The sequence below is a fragment of the Aethalodelphis obliquidens genome, unplaced genomic scaffold (genome assembly GCF_003676395.1).
Source record: "Aethalodelphis obliquidens isolate GAN/ISIS:26980383/991018 unplaced genomic scaffold, ASM367639v1 scaffold6, whole genome shotgun sequence".
Taxonomy (NCBI): domain Eukaryota; kingdom Metazoa; phylum Chordata; class Mammalia; order Artiodactyla; family Delphinidae; genus Aethalodelphis; species Aethalodelphis obliquidens.
This window is the reverse complement of record NW_020837950.1, coordinates 4,718,235-4,738,539: the sequence shown is the minus strand read 5'-3', so window position 1 is coordinate 4,738,539 and position 20,305 is coordinate 4,718,235. Positions and strand designations below refer to the sequence as shown.

At 38.0% G+C, this 20,305-nt stretch overlaps 1 protein-coding gene across 9 annotated transcripts in view; it reads right to left on the bottom strand.

Moving 5' to 3' along the window:
* FRYL (FRY like transcription coactivator) overlaps window positions 1-20,305 on the bottom strand; it is a 244,633-nt gene that overhangs the window by 30,993 nt on the left and 193,335 nt on the right. For 7 of the 9 annotated variants that reach the window (XM_027103011.1, XM_027103012.1, XM_027103006.1 and 4 more), the window contains 12 exons: window positions 19,601-19,805; window positions 18,199-18,320; window positions 17,162-17,352; window positions 15,573-15,667; window positions 13,901-14,508; window positions 13,493-13,590; window positions 9,798-9,968; window positions 7,735-7,875; window positions 4,240-4,437; window positions 1,291-1,452; window positions 1,044-1,118; window positions 525-701 (listed from right to left, as the gene is read on the bottom strand). In XM_027103011.1, coding sequence (XP_026958812.1) covers window positions 525-701; window positions 1,044-1,118; window positions 1,291-1,452; window positions 4,240-4,437; window positions 7,735-7,875; window positions 9,798-9,968; window positions 13,493-13,590; window positions 13,901-14,508; window positions 15,573-15,667; window positions 17,162-17,352; window positions 18,199-18,320; window positions 19,601-19,805 — 2,243 coding nt within the window. The remainder of the gene's footprint in view (window positions 1-524; window positions 702-1,043; window positions 1,119-1,290; window positions 1,453-4,239; window positions 4,438-7,734; window positions 7,876-9,797; window positions 9,969-13,492; window positions 13,591-13,900; window positions 14,509-15,572; window positions 15,668-17,161; window positions 17,353-18,198; window positions 18,321-19,600; window positions 19,806-20,305) is intronic. The other 2 variants (XM_027103013.1, XM_027103009.1) reach the window with 1 other exon arrangement.

Here is a 20,305-nt window from a genome sequence, read left to right as displayed (position 1 = left end):
AGGCGGACTCTCAACCACTGCGCCATCAGGGAAGCCCTTATTTTATTTTTTAAATTTAATTTTTTTGGTCACGCTGCTCGGCATTTAGGATCTTGGTCCCCCAACCAGAGATCGAACCCGTGCCCTCTGCAGTGGAAGCATGGAATCCTAACCACTGGACTGCCAGGGAATTCCCCATGTCTGATATATTTAAATGTAATTTTTACTATTCTGCTGCACATTAATTTGTATAATTCATGCAAACATTTAAGTCTAAGCGCACCCTCATTAAAAAAAATACTTTCGAAGAAATCCATTTTTACTCTATATTTTAAAATATAAAGATGAAAAATTAGATGTTCCTTTTATTTCAGACTTATTCTGCTATGCCTAACTGTACTAATCATGTTTAGTTCCCAGTTTAGATTTTTACCTTTTGACTTTACCCTGCCCTTAATCAGGAAAGATCCTGTGGTTAAATCCTTCATTTTCATGCAGTTGTTAACTATTGTATAAATATTATAAAAGAAAGCCCATATCCTTACCTCTGCATCTTCCAACTCAACATCTAAAAAGTCAAAATCCTTAAAAACGCCAAACTGTTGTTCACTGCTGTTATCTTCCACAGCTACTTCTTCCTCTTGAATTATGTCCTCTGTTGCAGAAATGAGGCTAGTCTGTTGGTCCCCGACTTCCAAATCCTCATTAGAAGAAAATACAACCTGACCCCCAGCCAAAAACAAAGCAAAACAAAACAGAACAGAAAAAGGCCATCCATCAGCTTTGTCACTCTGAATATGGGACATCAGTGCCCTAAGAGCCATTGCAGGCCTCATCTGTCAATGAGCTCAGAGCTTCAGTTTGGTCTAATGTCTAACTGGGAGGATGCTTAATTAGCATAGCGGCCAAGTGTCAGAGAGGCAAGTAATAGTTTTTTCATTCTAAGTCAACACTGTAAGTAAGGTTAAGTTAGAAAAGGCAAGCAAGGAGACACAATAATTTCCGTTTCTTCATGGACTAACGTGATTGTTAAAACCTTTACACAGGTTTTCATGATTACTCACTGATGGATTCTTCGGAAGACCAGACTCTGGACCACAGAGAGAAAGCACATTCATTAGCTTTTCTCTTGTTCTTCGCTAAGGAGAAAGAAAATGCAAACGTTACGATTCCTGATAAACTAAGACAAATTCTCAAGTTCTCATACGTAGAATGAAATGGATTCTTCTATTCTATGAACTTTTTTTAAATCTTGTTTTAAAATTTTATTTTTTTATTTTTTATACAGCAGGTTCTTATTCTTTTATGTACCTGTGATAACTGTGGCCTCTTCCAACTAACAGGCACCAAGGCATTAGAATTAGAACCAGAAGAAGTTGAGGAAGTGCTTCTCGTCACAGCGATCACTTTCGGCTTCCCGTTTCTTCCAGTTGCGCTATGCTGATCACCATATTTATTTCCAATAATTGGTGTCTACACAGAAATAAAACGCCAGTGTTTGACTCAAATAATTCAACATAAATGGGTTAATAGCGTATCTATAATGACATTTTTTATAAACAGCCAAAAAAAAACAGCATAAGGAGAAAGATTACTTAGCGTAAGGCAGATACTACAAAAATCAAAGGTAATGATGATATATATATTTTTTTAAATCATAAGATTTCACTTTATTGGGAACCAGTCTCTGAGGAGATTATTGGAGAACTTATTCCTACTTTAAATACAGATCTGCTTTCTTTAAAAACGACCATCTTCACCTTTCCCCCCATGATTATAAAATAGGTCCTCTTTGAAAGCTCAGAAAATATGAAAATGATTAAAAAAAAAATCACCTGTCAGCTCACCACTCAGACTTAATGTCTATTAATATTCTGGTGTTTTTTTGATGCATGTTGTGTGCTTCAATAAGGTGCTTTGGCAAATATTCAAGATAAGTAACAACTTCAAAGAGAAAGCTATCTACATATGTCTTACTGCAAATCTGATATGTAACATTTCCAAAATTTATTTCCGTAAAATTCCATGATGAGTCCAAACGTTGGATGATCCAAAACATGTGTATTTACTTGGCTTTGTGAAGTGTCTCAAATTTGCATTTGAATATAATTTTAAGCTCACTTGCATGTCACCCAAGTCCCCTTATGATCTGGTTCCTGCTTATCTCCCCAACTTCAGCCTCCACCACTCCCTCCTGAACTTCACACTCCAGCAGAGCTGAGCTTGCTCCCCAAGCATATGGTGCCTTTGTGGACCTATGTGTTGGCACATGTCACCTCCTTTGCGTAGAACGTGTGCCAAGCAAACCCCTAATCACTTTGAACATTGCCTCCAGACTTCCAAGGAGGCCTATGCTGATACCACCACCACCTCTGCGTAACTGTACCTGGACATTTACCAGGTGATGGTGATTGTTTCTGTGCCTCTCTCCCCCTGCTATACCGGAGTCCCTGGACTGAGTGTGACTCATCACTGCTCCTCTAGTATATCTCCAGTGCCCACACAGAGCAGGTACTTGGGAATTTTTTGAGGAAACAAATTGAAATTAACTATGTGATATAGATAAAATGTTCTGAGGATTCGTACCACCGTTGTCAACAAAATAATTGTGACACCATCAGTTTCTGGCTCAGAAGAACAGCAAAGCCCAGTTTCTCTATCATATTCCCATTCTATGTATTCCATGTTAGAAATTCTCAGGTGATAGAAACCAAAACATTGGCAGTAAACATACTTTCTATCTTAAAAAAATAACCAATAAGCTCTGGATAAATTCTAAGACCAAGACTAAACTGCAAAAATATTTTTTAATCTATATAATCCTTATCAATTAAAACATGAGTAGATCTTCAGCTGTTATCTTTCTCAACTCCCCCCACCCCCCAATACTTGATCAATAACTTTTCTCTTGAAAAATTCCTGCCTTGGCTTGTGAAAGACCATTTCGATGGTACCAAAGCCAACAAGAGTGGGCTGAGTTTCTGGAGGAGAAAACCCAAAACTGATGCTCTCCGCAAGGGTCAAAAAATCTTTGCATGCGATTTGTATCGATATTAATATGTAACATAGTCAGGATTCAGGTTCCCTCCGGACTGGGGGGCCCTGCCTCAGTCTAGCCCTAACATGTAGGGCTTCTCAAATCTCAGTTTATTTTAGCCTCATTTTTCCTTCCATGATTTCAACCATCCACCTATATGACACTGAAAACCCTTAAACTTTTTCCTTCCGCCCAAGTTTTCCTCTAAAACTTCAGATCTCTTTGGATAATCAGCACCTCCGTCAGTATGTTTTTTGGTCTCTTCAGAACCAGTATACCCGAGACTGAGCTCATCACGCCCTCCTTCCCTGCTAATACCTGTTCTCCCTGCATTTCCATCCCCTTTGAAAGGTACCAACACTCACCAAGTTGTCACAGCAAATGTCCTTGTCTGTTCCTTACTTAGCACCTCCTCTCCTTCCCATCAAACCCCATCAATTACTTCCTCAGACTTTTGAAAACCATCCCTTCCCTCTTTGTTTCCTCTGCAGTTGCCTAGGGACACAGTCCAACATTATCTTTTACCCAAATTACTCTAACAGATTCCTTAAAAACTTCCACCCTGCTCCTCCCTGGTCCATTTTCTATCCTGTTGCCAGAGTGATCTTCCTAAAATGCAAATCCTAGTATTTCCTATTCCAGCTAAAAATCCTTTAAGAGCGCCTACTGCTTCAAGAGAAAACCATCTCGTCAGACAAGATGCCAGTGACCTCGCGGCTCCCTATGCCTTCAGCTTCCTCTCTCATCCTACTCTATACCTCCATCCTCTGTACTCCGTGCTCAGGGTAGGCCACAGTAACTGGATGGAAGTTTCCAGAGCGCCGCGCTTTCTCACACTTACAAGCCTTCATTCACACATGCTGCTTATTCTTGGATTACTCCCCCCTCCCCAGACTTCCATATATACCTGTCTAAGGTTACTTATCTCTCAACACTCAGCCCAGATCAGGTTAGACGTACATGCTATACATTCCTATAGAACTTCGAACCTACTTCCAGCCAAAGCACTTATCACAATGTTTATTTGCCTATCTCCCCAAGAGGCTATAGGCCTTCTCCCCTGAGAGCAGTCTTCTCCCCACTCCCACCCCATTTTCATGACACCTGTCACAGCATCTACTGCTGAGTATGAGCTCAATCAATACTTGTGGAATGACAGAATGAAGAAATGAAGAAATGAAAATTTCTAATAGAGCACCTTTATCAATCTCTGAGCATCTTACCTCAGATATATCAAAATGAAAATCTAAGGTCTTCCCAGGCAACTCCTTAGAGACGTTATTAAAAATTTTAGTGAAGGATATTTCAGGAGAACCTGTATCTCCTCCGTAGGTCCTGGGGATATCGTTGGGCACGACAAGGCTTGCCGAGCGAGACACCACCAGTTTTAAGATGTTAAGGGCTTCCTTCCAATAAGGACTCTGGTTTCAAAAAAATAATAGACAAATACATATTTAACTAAGAACAAAAACTTAGTGTACACTGTAGACAATGAAAATCTTATTTCTACAAAAACTCCTTGTAAATTATTCATTTTTACTTTGAGGTACCTAACAGAGGGTCTGAGTTACAAAAGGAAAGAAAATAAGTTATTATTTGTACCGTTAAATTTATGAGATATTATACATATAATAATGCTACCAGCTCAGAATATTTTGCATTTTTCCCAATAAGTGCTTTATAAATATTACTGGTTGAGAAAGTCTAATACAGTAATCTGGCAGTTGGGGTAAACAAAGGGGTTGTATATATATGTGAACTTTCTAGATGAATGAAGTATATGGCTTTAAGACTCTAGAACTTTAAATGTTTTAAGTCTTGGAGATAAACAATTTTTGACGCATACTTTTTAGACATAAAAATATTAAAATACTAAATAAATTTCAGATTTTTCTTAATGACCCAAGCCCCGAATAATAAGCATAAGTGCTGTGCTGAAACGATGCTCTCAGTGATTCCGAGCTGTATAGGGTGAACTTTTCCCCCATATATGGTGGCTATGTTTTCGAGTTATTCTTCTGCTTTTAGTTTTGTATATTTCTGCCAATATAATTTAGGAATGATTTATATGACAGACATATATGTGGAGAGGAGTTAATGCCTAATTAAAAATTTAGAACTTTTTTTTTTACTGCCTACTGAAAATCATATAAAAATGACTTTTTTTCTTTCTTGTGGTACCAAAATCAAACTTCATCCTTGTATTATACATATTGTTTCACAGTTGGCAGTTCTGAGAGAGGGAAAATACTACTTAAAAAAGGAAGTGAAAAATCTTTGGCAGAAATGAATTATCCAATTTAGCTAATAACATCTTGATACGAAGACATCTAAAGCATAAAATATTACTAGTAATTAAAAATGTCCACATGAGGCTTCCCTGGTGGCGCAGTGGTTAAGAATTCGCCTGCCAATGCAGGGGACACAGGTTCATGCCCTGGCCCAGGAAGATCCCACATGCCGCGGAGCAACTAAGCCCGTGACTACTGAGCCTGCACTCTAGAGCCCGTGAGCCACACTAATGAGCCTGTGCACCACAACCACTGAAGCCCGCGAGCCACAACTACTGAGCCCACGTGCCACAACTACTGAAGCCCGCACACCTAGAGCCTGTGCTCCACAACAAGTAAAGCCACCGCAATGAGAAGCACGCGCACTGCAACAAAGAGTAGCTCCTGCTCGCTGCAACTAGAGAAAGCCCACGCACAGTAACGAAGACCCAACGCAGCCAAAAATAAATAAATAAAATAAATAAATTTAAAAAAAAATGTCCACATGACACTGTGACATTTTAAGCACATCATCGTAGAAAACAGTTTATCTTTAACAAAGTTAGACTATGTAAAAATCATCATCATTTTTTTCTTATGGAAATAATTAGGAGCTCTGGGCATTGCAAAATGCTAAAATCTCTTCAGAGCTATTTCCATAAATTATATTGGTACTTGTGTTCTAAATGTAAAAGATTATCATTTACATGTACGTAAAATGTTTAATATTTGAATAAAGCAGAAGTCACTAACTGGGATGACCTGTCAGCTAAATATAACCTTGGTTTACCCAACATTTAAAAATAAATTTAAGGACTTCCCTGGTGGCGCAGTGGTTAAGAATCCGCCTGCCAGTGCAGGGGACATGGGTTCGAGCCCCGGTCCAGGAAGATTCCACATGCCGCGGAGCAACTAAGCCTGTGTGCCACAACTACTGAGCCTGTGCTCTAGAGCCCGCGAGCCACAACTACCAAAGCCCATGCGCCTAGAGCCCGTGCTCCGCAACAAAAGAAGCCACTGCAATGAGAAGCCTGTGCACTGCAACGAAGAGTAGCCCCCTCTTGCTGCAACTAGAGAAAGCCCACGCGCAGCAAAGACCCAACGCAGCCAAAACATAAATAAATTAAAAATAAAATAAAATAAATTAATTAAAAAATAAAAAGAAATTTGAAAAGAAATTTGAGACATTTTAAAATTAGGCAATTTTAAAGAAAAACCCAGATTTTGAGCTTCTCTTTATAAATTAGAAAAGAAAAATCAGAAGTTCTGGCCACAGTGGACCTGTACTCCAACATGGCAACCATTCTTAGTCGTGCTGTTCCTTTTAGATGAGGAATGTGCAGTTCACTTAGTCATAAATCTATGCCCTCTTATGGTTACTTGCTGGCCCAGTGGGCATATAAGCTTGTGGTTCTGAACAAAAGAAATGTATCTATGTTTCATAAATTAGTAATTCAATGTGCTATGTATTTCTGCGGGTGATCCAGCAAATATCTGATGAGTTAACTTCTTTAAGCCTTAAGGAAAAAAAAGAGAAAAGTGCTTTAGGAAAAAAAATATAATTGTTGAATGGTGAAGCCTTGCTCCTTAAGAGATAAAAACAGAGAAGATACACAGGGTTACCAAAGAAACCTATGTTTTTTTTTTTAATATTTGCAATCACTGATTTTCAAGGGAATCTAAAAAATAACCCAGATTGCCCAATAAAAATACTGAAAAACATTTTGATACAGTTGTGTTACTTTCAGATATGGACCAGAACACAAACTCATTGCAGCTGAGTATTTCCATTTGTAAATTTTGCTTTAGTGAATACAAGTATCACTGGAGTAGAAACACAAAGTATTAATCTGTTAAGGCTCTCAAAGAGTTTGCTCTGTTTGGTCAGTTGTATCCACAATACTGCTCTGGTTGTCAAGGCCTTTCTTACAGATAGTTCTAAAGTGAAATTCAGTACAGACCAAGTTAACTTGTCGCCGTTTGCAGTTAAACCAAGTCTGATTTTCTACTTTCTAAGTATCTGGCACTTTTTACCAGACACAGAAAGCAACTCTAAAATACAGACTCTTCAAAGAGTTCTTCTGTTTCTAAAAGTAATATCTGTTCATTATGTAGGACTTGGTTAAAAACAGAAAGGTACAAAGTACACTGTCCAGAGACAGTGACCGCTGCCATTTGTGTACATTCCTTCCAGCGATTCCTGAAATGTACATTCGAGGACATAATCATTAAAAATAAAAATCAGGAATCATGCCAATCCTACCGTTCAGATTCTGCTTGACATCACTCACATTGAGAACATTTTCTCATGTTGTAACTATTCCTGAAAACATGATTTATGAGCTAACCACTTCCCCTATCTTAGACACTTAAGGTGTTTCCAATTTTTTATGATTATAAGTTGTTTCGAGATGAACACTTCTATACATGAGATCTGGGGTCACTCACCTGTACATATTTTCCAATAATCTTTATGATCTCCAGATTAAACTGCTTGACTGGGGCAGCGGAGAGGTCAATATGACTCAAAAGACTATAGATGATCTGTAGTAATGATTGCTGCATACTGGACAGTCCTTTTTCTAACAACTGAAAGTAATATTAAAAAGTATACTTTAATCAGGTTAAAGAAAATTCCACAGGATTTACATGAGTGATGTTGAAAACCGTAACAGATTTAACCTAAGAGTTCATGGTTAGAGTTATCAGAAATCCAGAGAATAATGAAGGTAAAAGGTAATGTCTATTACTGTTACTTGTCCTTGCTGCAGAAAGGAGAATTAGACAGATTACTTGTCATCTTAATCTTAGTGCTTTCTTTTATATCCTTAACTAATTTAGTTAAACACCATTTATTTTAGGTTAAGAGAAAAACCGCTACACCACCGTCACCAAAGAATAACTAACTACCCGCAAGCCATTCACACCAGCCACTTACTACCCATGTGATCTTGGATAAGTTTCTTATTTCTCTGAGCCTTGATTTTTAAAAATAAAACTGGTAACACTTGCCTCATAGGGTTTGTAGGACAATTAAATTATATATGTGTAGTTCTAAATATGTGTAATTAATTTCAGTACTGTTGTTAGTAATAATTTGAGAGTTATTAATAATCATAAAACAAGGATAACTTACACTAGTAAGAGTAACATTGGAGACAAAGCATTCTCTCTGTAGACTGGAACTACACGGCCCACATGTGGTACCCAGCAGGCCAGTGCCAGACCTTAGAACCCCATGATGGGTCTTCAGGGAGCGCTAGTGTTGCTTTAGTGTTGAACTTTATGGTGGCGCAAAAGTGAAAGCTAGGCGAAGGCACTTAAATTCAAAGCCAGTTAAGGAGGTCTGGCTTTATGTTGGCTCTTGTCCTACAGGTGTAGGTATAAGATAACCTAGCGATGCGCATTCATTCAGGTTAGGAAGCTCTCAGGCAGAGGGCTCACGCTGTTGGCTCACCTAAATATAAAGTCGATGGGAGTAAACCCACCCAAACCAACACCTTAAAACTCCACACCAGTCCTGAGCACTTTATGATGCTCACCATCAGTGACTTAGCTAAGTTAAACAGTGCTATGAGCAATACTTAAAATGTTTATTGAGTTACAAGTAATTTAAGTTTGTACAGTGTGTTAGGTTTAGCTGCCAGAGGTCAACTTTCTGAAAAGGAACGTATCACTGACAAACATTTTTAGTGACTAGGAATTTCTTCCTTTTGAGGGTCTCCTCGTGGCTCTCTACTCAATAACTTGCTTTTCTAGGCACGAAGTTAGTTCTTCAACAAATAAATACAGTCGACCCTTGAATAACAGGTTTGAACTGCATGGGTCCACTTATATGTAGGTTTTTTCCAGCAGTAAATACTACAGCACTACAGGACTCACAGTTGGTTGAATCATGTATGTGGAGGGCTGACTGTAAGTTACATGTGGATCTGACCGTGTGGAGGCTTGGCACCCTTAACTCCTGCGTTGTTCAAGGTGAACTGTATTGACTTTTCATGTTGTTCTATCACCAGATTTAAAAATTCTATTTACTCCCCCCCAAATCTTATTTTACATTAGGAAGGAAATATAGTTTTAATCAAAATTAAAACTTGCCCAGCAGAAATGACTTTGCATGCTGTATTACTATTCTAGAAAGGATCTCAAAGCCAAGAGCTGGTTTTGTAGAAACAAAAAGATAACCATTCCCTAGGATCAAGACCAGGAAAAAACCCATTTGCCTTTTGAAATAAAGGTGAGGTTTATATCATTATGAGCTTTATGTCACTTAAGGACAGTAAACGAGGAAATAAACACTGAAAATGAAAAAAAAAAAACCTTTATAAAAACTTCCTCCTTACTTGAAAGATATTACCTATATTTTTCGTCAAAAAAAGATGTTACCTATATTCACTCTCAAAGAAAATTTGAAGATTAATTAGCATCAGTGCTGCTTCTAGAAATAAAATCTATTTGAAAATTTTGCCACAGAGCAGTTGAAAAATCCTTTTTTGGGGGACTGAATTTACCTCTGCAAGATAAGTCACAAGACTAAATGTAGTATCTGAGAAGGAGTCATGCAGGTATCTACACACTACGTTGATCCAGTTAGAACAGTCTCTGGAATACGTGTGCGTACTGTACAGACTCATCATGTGAGCCAGATTGACAAGCGTTGGGCATTTTTCTTCTGCACAAACCTAAAAAAGCAAGCAAAAATTTCATTCACTTAAAGACAGTTAAGTTTGATTTTATACTAAATGTATTTATTTAATGCATCAATTTAGATATATATGTTGAAGAGTTAATGCATTTTATTTCAATATGGTAGAGAAGTTAAACAGAAGAGGAAAAAGCACAAGGCATTCTTAAGAGAATGCCTTAGATCACACGGAGAGGATTAATATGTCAAGCACTTCCGTGGGTGTTAAGTAGTATGGCTTTTTTTCAGTCTGATGTAAAATGTCTTTGGTAAAAACCCAAATGTTTTTGTAAACCCTGTGTGTCATTTCATAAAAAGAGTTTTGTTTTGTAAAATCTATATACGGTTCAGTGCACAAATAACTAAACAGGCAGGCTCCACGTGGGAATCCTCAGCGAGGTTCGGAGCTGCTACGCCAAAGAAGAAATGCTTTAGTCTCAAGCTGTCCAGGGTATCTCACTAGGGCAGTCAACTGCAGAAGCCTCAACCTGTGTGATACAGTCAAAGGGCTTCATTGGAGGACTGATAAAACGTTTGAGTCCTGCATCTCCAGTGAATGGCAATCTCCAGTGTGGACGTCAAGCTACTCTTCAGGAAATCACCTAAAGCTCTTAAGGTCCTTGGCCAATCATTTACAGGCTACTACAAAGTGTACTGACTTCCTAGACTTTGCGTGATACGGTACTACAGAATCTGAATCAACAAATGTAGGCCCAAGATATGAAAGCATGCAAGACTATGCAGAGACTAATACAGTACCTTGGAAGTTATTTTATAAAATCATTAAAAGCAGCTGTTTTCATGCCATTAGCCTTTTACTCATAAAACAGACACCAGGAAGAAAAAAGAAAAGTTGTTTGATATTTCTGATTTGTATTTCAAAATATAATAATTTATCACACTATTTTTTTAAAAACCACATAACTTTATAGTTTCAAAATTTGTTATCCTTCAGCAAAAATTTTTATAGTTTAAATTCTAATCTTATCCTGAAGGATAAGGTATTCCTATAGAATTCTTATATTCTTAAAGAATATTTTTTTAAAGAATGATTTTTTAAGAACCTATTTTTTGAAACAGAAGAAAGTTCTTCAGAATAATAGGCTGTGTAATTTTATAGTAAAGCAAATGGCTTAGATTTAATTTTGGAACTTTGGAATTACCAGGTTAAAATACGAGCCAAAAAAGAGTATGTTTTATAACAAACTTTTTTAGCATACTATTTTTGCCATAATGAATAGCTAAAAAGGACAATATTTGTCCTAAGCGTTGCCTCATTTTGAAATTCTGTGCTCTCCAAGGGCACCAACAGTAGAAAGAGTGATATTTGCATAATGAGGAAGCACATAATGGCAGAAAATTATTCTCAACAGTTTAAGTGAGAGAACAATTAAGGAATCAATTTAGTTCACATCCTGCAGGTTGCTGAAAGGCCACAGAGGGAACCTTTGTGTGCTGCTCAACAGGAAGAAAACAGACTTAATAGCAGTTTATGACTATCAGCAAGCCACATATTTGATTTCTTAAAAACATAAAAGATATTTGGGACTTTCCTGTGCTTTGCCTCGGTCAGGACAGCAGAGGCTTGGAGCTCAAGGGCCTTCTATGGCCTTCCAGTCACGCTGTGCTTCTCACCTGACCTAACACTCAGCAAATTACTCAGCACTTCCGCCGCCAATCTCAAATGCTTCTACTTCCCCTATCAAGGGATTTATGCTTTTTACTTTCTTAAAATCCCCAAATAAGCCAATATACATTCTTTCCTTATATTCTCTTTCTTACCCCTCATGTAGAAAAAAATAAAATCTTTGTTTACATTTTCCTAATGGTGTGTTATTAGAATATTAAAATGAAAGTCATTTTAATAAATTATTTAAAAAATCACTTTTAGACCTCATTAATGCAAATCCATGTTGTTGGGTTTTTTAGTACAAACCATCATATTCAAAACTAAGATATGTCTCCATGAACTATAATAATGGCTCTTCTTTTTAAATACATGCTGTTAAAATGGTTAAGAATTTCTCCATATCTATTTAGAAATTTAAATAAGGATGGATTCAACAGCAAATTTTATTAAATATTTTCTTGTCACTTATTAAACATTTTCTATCCAGATAATGAAAATGTTCTTACTCTTGTTACTGTGTAGTGATTAATTGGGTTGGTAGTCTTTTTTCACTCCATTGGCACCCAGAGATAAATTTGCACTTAACAGTACTGAAATGGCGGCCATAGAGAGATGGGTGTTTTATTTGGTTTTCTAGAAGCTTGCTCCTTCCACTTACTGCTGTGCTACTTGCTAACTGAATCTCAGGTTTGAAAAAAACTGCTTATATAAAATGCTCTTCCAGAGAAATTTACTTGCTTGTTCCCTTCTGTTGCAGACTTCTCTGATTTTTCTCCCAGTGCTTTAGCCAGGTTATCTTACTTATATTACTATTGAGTCACCCCCTCCAGTTCACCTGATTTCCTGTTGTATGTATATTACTTGTAAATTCCTATAACTCCTTCTTGTAACTGTTTGTATTTTCAGCCTGAAAAGTCTTTTTTCCAAGACTCAATGTGACAAAAAAAAATAAATATATAAAATAAAATTAGTTAAGAATTAAGTTTAAGCCGAAGGTAAGGTATTTGTGATCTCTTTATTGTTCTTAAGAGGACGTTACTAAATAGATAAAATGTCAACATCATACGCTTTTACAATTAAGACTAAGACCTATAAAACTTTTAAACAAATGTTCACAAACGATTTAAAAATAGCTACATATGTGTTTAAGAAATATATGATGGGAGGGAAAGAGTCAAATAAGGAAGAGAAAAGAATGAAGGGAGCAGAGAGAGAAGATAAAGAGAATGTTAGAAGGAAAAAGGCAAACATAAAGGGAGAGAGAACTTTCAGAATCAAAAAATACATTATGCCCTCTTCTTCCGCAGGGCCTTTGCACATGCAATTTCTCCTGCCTGGAAAATTTCTACCTTCAGCCCTGCTCTTGTTTCTCATCCAGGGACCTTATTTGCCCTTCAAGTCCACTTAGATATGACTTCCCCCAGGCAGACTTTTGCTTTATGTGTCCCTAGAATATTTTGTTCTCCCATTGCAAAGTCACCAGACTCTACGGTGATTGTCTACTTACTTGACTGCACTGCCATCCTAAGGCCCATAGGGCTAAGGATTCTATTTACTATGATTATCATTGTATTTCCAGCACCTGATCCAGTGCTCAGTACATATCTGGGGGGCAAATGAATGAATGACTTGGAAACTGACAGAGGATAAAGTAGGGAAACAGAGCAGAAAAAGATTCAGACTCAGAGGAGAGCTACTCTAAACAAATAATTTTATTCACTGTCATTTGAGCAGCTAACATATCATTACTATATTACTCCTTCATATGCATAAAAGAATAAAAATTTAGATAGGAAGTGACAGTAAAAGGATTTTCAAGAGACTTCCCCCCTTAAGATAAACTCCAGAGAAAATTCCCTAAAGTGTTATCTTCCAGCATCACATTTGCTTACCTTTGCTATTCGACTAGCTGTTTCTTTGCAAAACTGAGTTGGGCTGTCAAAATGCTGGATTAAGTGAGGCAATAAGCAAAGGATGTTAAGAGGAAAGCCTATCAAAAAAAAAAAAAAAAAGCAAACAATAACCAATTTTATTGCACATTACTTTAAAAATTAAAGGATTTTTTTTTTCATGGTTCACAAAAACCATTTTCTTTTTATTTCCTGGAGTACTTGATCTTCTAAAAAAAAAAAATTTTTTTTTTTTTGCTTTTACCAAAGAATTTAAGCTATCTCACATATTAAGAAAACCATAACTGTTTGTGGAAAAGCAGAAATTAGTAGATTTCAAAACCAACAATTAGTTAACATTTCACTATATTAAAGAAAAGCGAAGAGTTGGTGCAATTCAAGTCACATCACCTGACAACTGGGAAGGATCCACCAACGTGTGTTTGGAGACAGCAATGAGTTTACTCAGGAGGTGCACTGTCATTTCCTGTGTGGATACTGAGGTAAAACCCTTAAGGAAGAGCTGCTGAAGGCCTGGGAAATTATTCCACTTCAGTTTGCTTTGTACGGTTTCAATCTTCTCTCGACTCTCTGATTTTTCCAAAGGCAGGTGGATCAGCAGTTTGTTGAGAAGTCTGAGAGCCAGGAGGTATTCATATTCATAATCTGATTCTAATAAAGATGCTGCTATCCAAAAAATGGTGGCCATCAAGCTGGCAGGCTCAGTAGTGGGCTGCACATCATACACGGCTTTCTCTCTCAGGGAGGAAAGGCTTCGAGTCCTCGCTAAGCTACTGCTGTGGTTGAGCCGTCCATCCATTATATCCAGTGTATTACTCCGCCGCCGGTCACCTCTTCGGTCACCAATTAAACTTAACCTCAAAGAGTTACTTCTTGCATTACTGCTATATCCCAAATAACTGCTACTATTAATGGGACTTGTGCTTAGATTGAGTTGTCCAGTGCTTTTCCTGTTAGCTGCATACTTGTTTCCCATTATAGGATCATGGTATGAGGTTCTTTAAAAAAAAAAAAAAGAAAGAAAAAGAAAAGATGAATCCATGCACAATCGCTTCTTTTGCTACATTAACTGTACTCTTGAAAACACTGCAAAATGGTAACTGTTACCAGGAAAAATCATTTTTAAGTATATCTGACTTTGCTTAACCCAATTTCAGTTCTTTCCTCCCTATTAAAATGTACAACAGTATCTTTTCCACTGTGGCTACTTTGGGTTGGATGAGGTTTGATTTGAAGCGAAAATTCTGCCATAGTTATTGCTGTTAACTTTCAGCTCTGGGATTTAGTACATATTACGTCCAAAGCAGGCCTCGTTTGTCTCACCCCCAGACTCAAAGGTCCTGATGTCCCTATTTCTGTCAATTCACATTCTTTCCAAAAGAACCAAGCTCAAAAATTTAGTTTTGATTTCTCCTTCTCCCTCACATCTAATTATCATTGATTAAAAAATAATGACAGAATACTTTCTACGTGTGCCAGCAGTATGCAAAATGCTAGGAACATTAAAGTCCATGGAAATGGATAAATGAGAGCCTGTTAGTTGCTGTTATGAAAATATTAAGAAAATACTGTGAGATCCCAAAGGATGGAATGCTTAGCATTCCCCTGGGGCAGTTAGAAATACTTAGCTAGGAGGTGATATTAAGACGGGACTTGAAGGATAAACCAATTTGGGATTTGCAAGGAAGACAAAGTTCGAAGAGAGGCTGGTCCAGGGAGAAGCAACAGTATGTGGAAGGTGTGAGTCCCGAGGAGCCTGGCCTGCTGGGGTGACAAGAGGATGTTGAGTGTGGCAGTAATACAGCCTGTCACTGAGGCTGAAGCCGAGTGGCACAGCAGAAAGGTCTCTGACTAGGGTGTCAGAGGAACGGCACTGCCGCATACTAGCCCCGTGAGCTTTCACAACGTCTCACTGTCTGAGGCTCATTTTCCCACCGGCAATCCATCTGAATTTAAGGGTAGTACTCTCACTGCCGATACTAGAACAATATAGTATTACACATATTTAGCTATTGAAGGTCTAAATACAAGTCTACCGGTTGCCTAGTTTTTCAGTTCTTACTGAGAAAGGGCAGAAAGAAGATCGTAATGCTTCATGGTTTCAGCCAAAGTATCAATTGCAGATTCCAACGTGAGAAGAAGCTCAATCACAAATCCCTAGAAAAAAAGGCAGATCTTAATTAATCATACTCTGGAAAGAAGAAACTGCAATGCACTTCCTGATGAGATTTCAAAATAGAACAAACTCCACATTAATATTACAAAATAAACTCTTGAGCAACATGATCTTGCTGATGGCTGAGAACGCATCAAACTAATGGTATAAACTGATTACACTGGCAACACGATGCACCCAAAATTACCTGGGTCAGAAATCTAGGAGCCATCCTTGTTTCTTTCTCTCACATCTAAATTGAATCCATCAGCATTTTAAAATAAAAATAAATCCTAAATCTGACTTCCTTTTCTCTACCTCCATAGCTCCCCTTAATCCAAACTATCATCATTTTGGCCTGTAATCTTACAAAGAGTCTCTTAACTGACCTCTCTTGCCTTCCTAAGGATTCCACCTAGCCTACAGAGTGAGTGTTTAAAAAAAGCAAGTCATATCCATCACCTTCCTTTTAAAACCAATGGGCGGTTTCCCATCAGTTCAGAGTAAACTCCCACCCCCCACCAGAACCTCCTTGGCCTCACATGATCTGGACCTGCTTACCTCATCAATCTCCTGCCTCTGGAGGTCCCCAACCAGTACATTCTAGCCACATTGGTTTGCTTGATGTTCCTTTATTTTGTTTTATTTTAATTTTTGGCTGAGCCATGAGGCTTGCGGGATGTTAGTTCCCTGACCAGGGATTGAGCCCTGAGCCCCAGCAGTGAAAGCGCCGAGTCAGTCCTAACCACTGGACCGCCAGGGAATTCCCCTGATGTTCCTTTAAAAAGCCGATTGCTTCTGCCTCAGGCCCTTTGCACTTGTTAGTCCTGTTTCCCTCTGCCCTCTTCCCCAGATTATCACAGGGCTCACTTCATTTAAACATGTGTTCAAAACTCTTCTTCTCAGATGATCATAAATAAATAAATAAATAAATAATCCTCTCCCCCATCATTCTTTAACCTCTTACTCTACCTTATTATTTTCACAGCATTCATCACTAAGTACACTTGTATTATACTTTACTGGTGGATTAAAGGCTTGTTTCCCCAATGAAATGTGAGCTCCAGAATGCCAGGAACTTTGTCTTGTTCATTACTGTATCCTCAGTGTCTAAAACAGTGTTAATAAAGTCATGAGTCTGTACGGACCTACGTAAGCTCTCTATTGCAGTATTTCACTTAATTTATCTTAACAAATGAAATTCAGTGTTCTAGTTTACATCTAACTTTAAATTCCTCTTATACCTTGCGGTCATCTCAGAATAACATCCAGGTGTGTGTGATAAAGCTGTTTCTGATAGGCACTATTTAATTCAATTAGTGTGTTATTAAACATTAATTACACAACTTTGTTTCTTAATTCTTTGCTTGTTAGCATCCGACATCAGTAATTCTATACAACCATTATCTTGCTCTACCTGCCATGATTTACATTTGGCAATAAGTCCTTGACAATGAGGAGTGCTCGATACTTGCTGAAAGAATTGAATGAACTACCTGTGCATCTTCTCCTGGATCCCCTACAGTTTCTACAAGTCTGGAGAGAACATCAGAAAGTGTAGTTGCCGAAAGAGGCTGCTTAAGGGCCCTGAAAATCTGAAAGGATCTCCCAGCATAGTGTCGAGAAGAACAAGAAAGTGCTGTCTGCAGAGCAACCTCGCTAAGATGATGTTCCAAATGAATTCCTTCTGTGAAAGCAAAGGAAACAAGTAAGTGCTTGTTTTTCAGGATATATATAGGGGTTAGGATCAGAGGCTAATAACCATGTTAAACCCAGTGCCAGCACAATACCTGGCAAACTGGGTGGACACTAATATTTCATAAGTCAATGCTTTTTCTTTTCATTAAATTCCATCTGCACTTTAGATGACTCTTCATTCTAATCTCCAGGGAAGTAATCCCTGAGAACAGGGTTTCTCAGCCCCAGCATTACTGACATTTTGGCTAGATAATTCTTTGTTGTGACGGCTATCCTGTGTAGTGTGTGTCTGTGTAGCAGAATCCCTAGCCTCTACCCAAGTGGACACCAGTACTAACCACTTGCCCCGCGCCCCCTAATTGTGACACAAATGTCTCCAGACATTGCAAAATGTCCTGAGAAGCAAAATCACCCCTAGCTAAGAACCACTGTTTTAGATACATTTTACTATAATTTTCAGAATGTGTTAAATTTTAGATCGAAGCCCAAACCAGTATAAAAAAATAATTTGAGTTTGTCATCTCTACCTATGTTCCTTCAATATAATTGTTTCATAATAAACAATTATATTGTAATTTTATTATGCTGTCTTACACCAAACTAAGAACCCCACAGCGTCAAAGTAGCATTCTTATTTTTAAGTAGTAACAGTTTTTCTTCAACCAGAACAAATCTGTTATCACTAGTAAGTAAAAAAGAAAACCTGTCTGAAACTTTTGAAAATTTAGACATGTCAACTTGTCAACTTTTTGCTAAACATTATCATAAGTTTTGAGATCACACTAAAAGACCAGCTTGAAAGTAAATACTATCTGAAATGATTATTAAAAGATACCTGAGCTTGACTGCTTAAAAACAGAAACCACATGTTTCAAAAATGTAGTTAACTGCTCAGCACTCTTTATGCTAGGATTCTTGGCAGAAACATCCTCATGGTTCCAAAGGGGCCCTCTTTTTCTGAAAACAGAGAACAGACATGATTCCCTCGGTTTTTAAACTTAATTAAGGTTTAACTCATACTCACCTAAAATGTGCTTTTGCAGTTAGAAAGGATAGTAGTTGAATAAATCAAACAGCATGTCACACAGCCTACTGCTACTATTTATGTACTTGGATATGTAATGATCTAGAGCAAGTACAGGAAGATCCAAGTTACGTATAATTTCAAAGTCTTCCATTGTTACAGTCAAATTCTCTCAGAGGTAGCAGGAAAAGATGGCAAATTTTGCCAAGTGAGAAGAGTACTGGTTACTGCTTAGGTATTACAGGTCAAAACAGTCTCGTTTGTAGAGGCTAGACTGTATTTGGATTGTAATGCAAATAAAATAATTTGTAAGTTAAAACTACTTGTCGATTCTTTCTTTAAAATATCTTTGCATTCACCAGCTTGGTTAGTAAGGGTTAGGCCCCTTATTGCCATAGGCCCAAAGTGTCCTGGAAAAAAGATGTGGTCATGCTGCCTCTAGTCCGTAACACCTCTAATTCATCACATACTTTGCTATGAGACTGATTTTCTCAACATTTTTTTTTTTTTTGCGCGTACGCAGGCCTCTCACTGTTGTGGCCTCTCCCGCCGCGGAGCACAGGCTCCGGACGCGCAGGCTCAGCGGCCATGGCTCACTGGCCCAGCCACTCCACGGCATGTCAACATATTTATTTAATTGGGTCCTTCACCCTCCCCATCCAGCTCAAAGATTTTTGATAATGTCTCCTTTCTTAAAAGATCTATAACCTCTGGCCAGGGCTTCATGGCCCTCCAGCTTGTCTAGAAATTCCTCCACATTACACTCAGGCTGGATTACTCACCAGTTCCAAAAATACTTTGTTTTCTCACACGTCTGTGATTTTGCTCTTGCTGTGGTATACTAGCCCCTTTCTCCCCACCTACGTTTCTTCCTTATTTATAGTGCTTTTGCAAAGAGTAGGCCATAAATAAATATTTGAAGATTGAATGTTAATGTAGCTAATGGAGGCAGAAATATATATTCAGATAATACTGTATCCTCTTTGGGTACCTGGTATCTACTCATGATTAAGGCCCTCCTTAGGTATAACAGTGTGAGCAAAAGAAGAAAGTCTCTGGTTGCATCAAATTTTCTAAATATTGCACAATACAAACCTGCCTATTCCAAATCAATGACCCTTTGGAAAACAAAATAGGGTTCGCTGAAGCTGACAAATGAAACCATGACTTAACGCAGCTATGCGTCAGGAATGGTAGGAGCTGCAAACGTTACCTTGAGGTAATGAATTCCATGAGGGTTTTGACTTTTCCATCCTGCTCTACTGAGATGTCGACCTCGCTGAGGACGGTGGTGTGGAGATGTGAAATGGCAGCGCTGTTATTTCCTAAGCTGATACTAGAGGAGGTAGAACTTGAGCTGAGCCCTGAGTCGGTCATGGGGGAGGGCTGGTAATCAGGTATAAAATCGCTAACACCTGCTGAAAGAGACATGGGGCGTGAATGCCCAGATGGAAGCAATCTCCCACAACCCTCAAAGAAGTGAGCCCCACAAGCACCAAATTACACTGAGTGAGTTTTTGAGCAAACGTTGTTTTCGGAGCCTCTCAGTCAAACTTAACGATTTGGACTTGCTATGCAGTCCTGTGCTGCCATCTGCTGGACAAAGTTGAAACTGGCAGTTTCCTAATATTTTGGCATATTTCCTCAACATAGGTTGCCATTCACACTTCTATATATAATGAGAACTGACTTTTAATTTCTTATGTTAAGGAGTCTATGCTTTCTGCTTCACTTTACTTAAACAAGGACAATTTTGCAGTCTATTTGTTATATTGATATTATGTCAATTATTAAATAATTCTAAAGGTCATTACTAATACCCACATTTACAAAATAGCAAAAGGAGCCTTAAAACCAAACACCAAACTATGAAATTTTGAATAGAAATGCTTTAACATAAAAAAAGGCAGTAAACTTT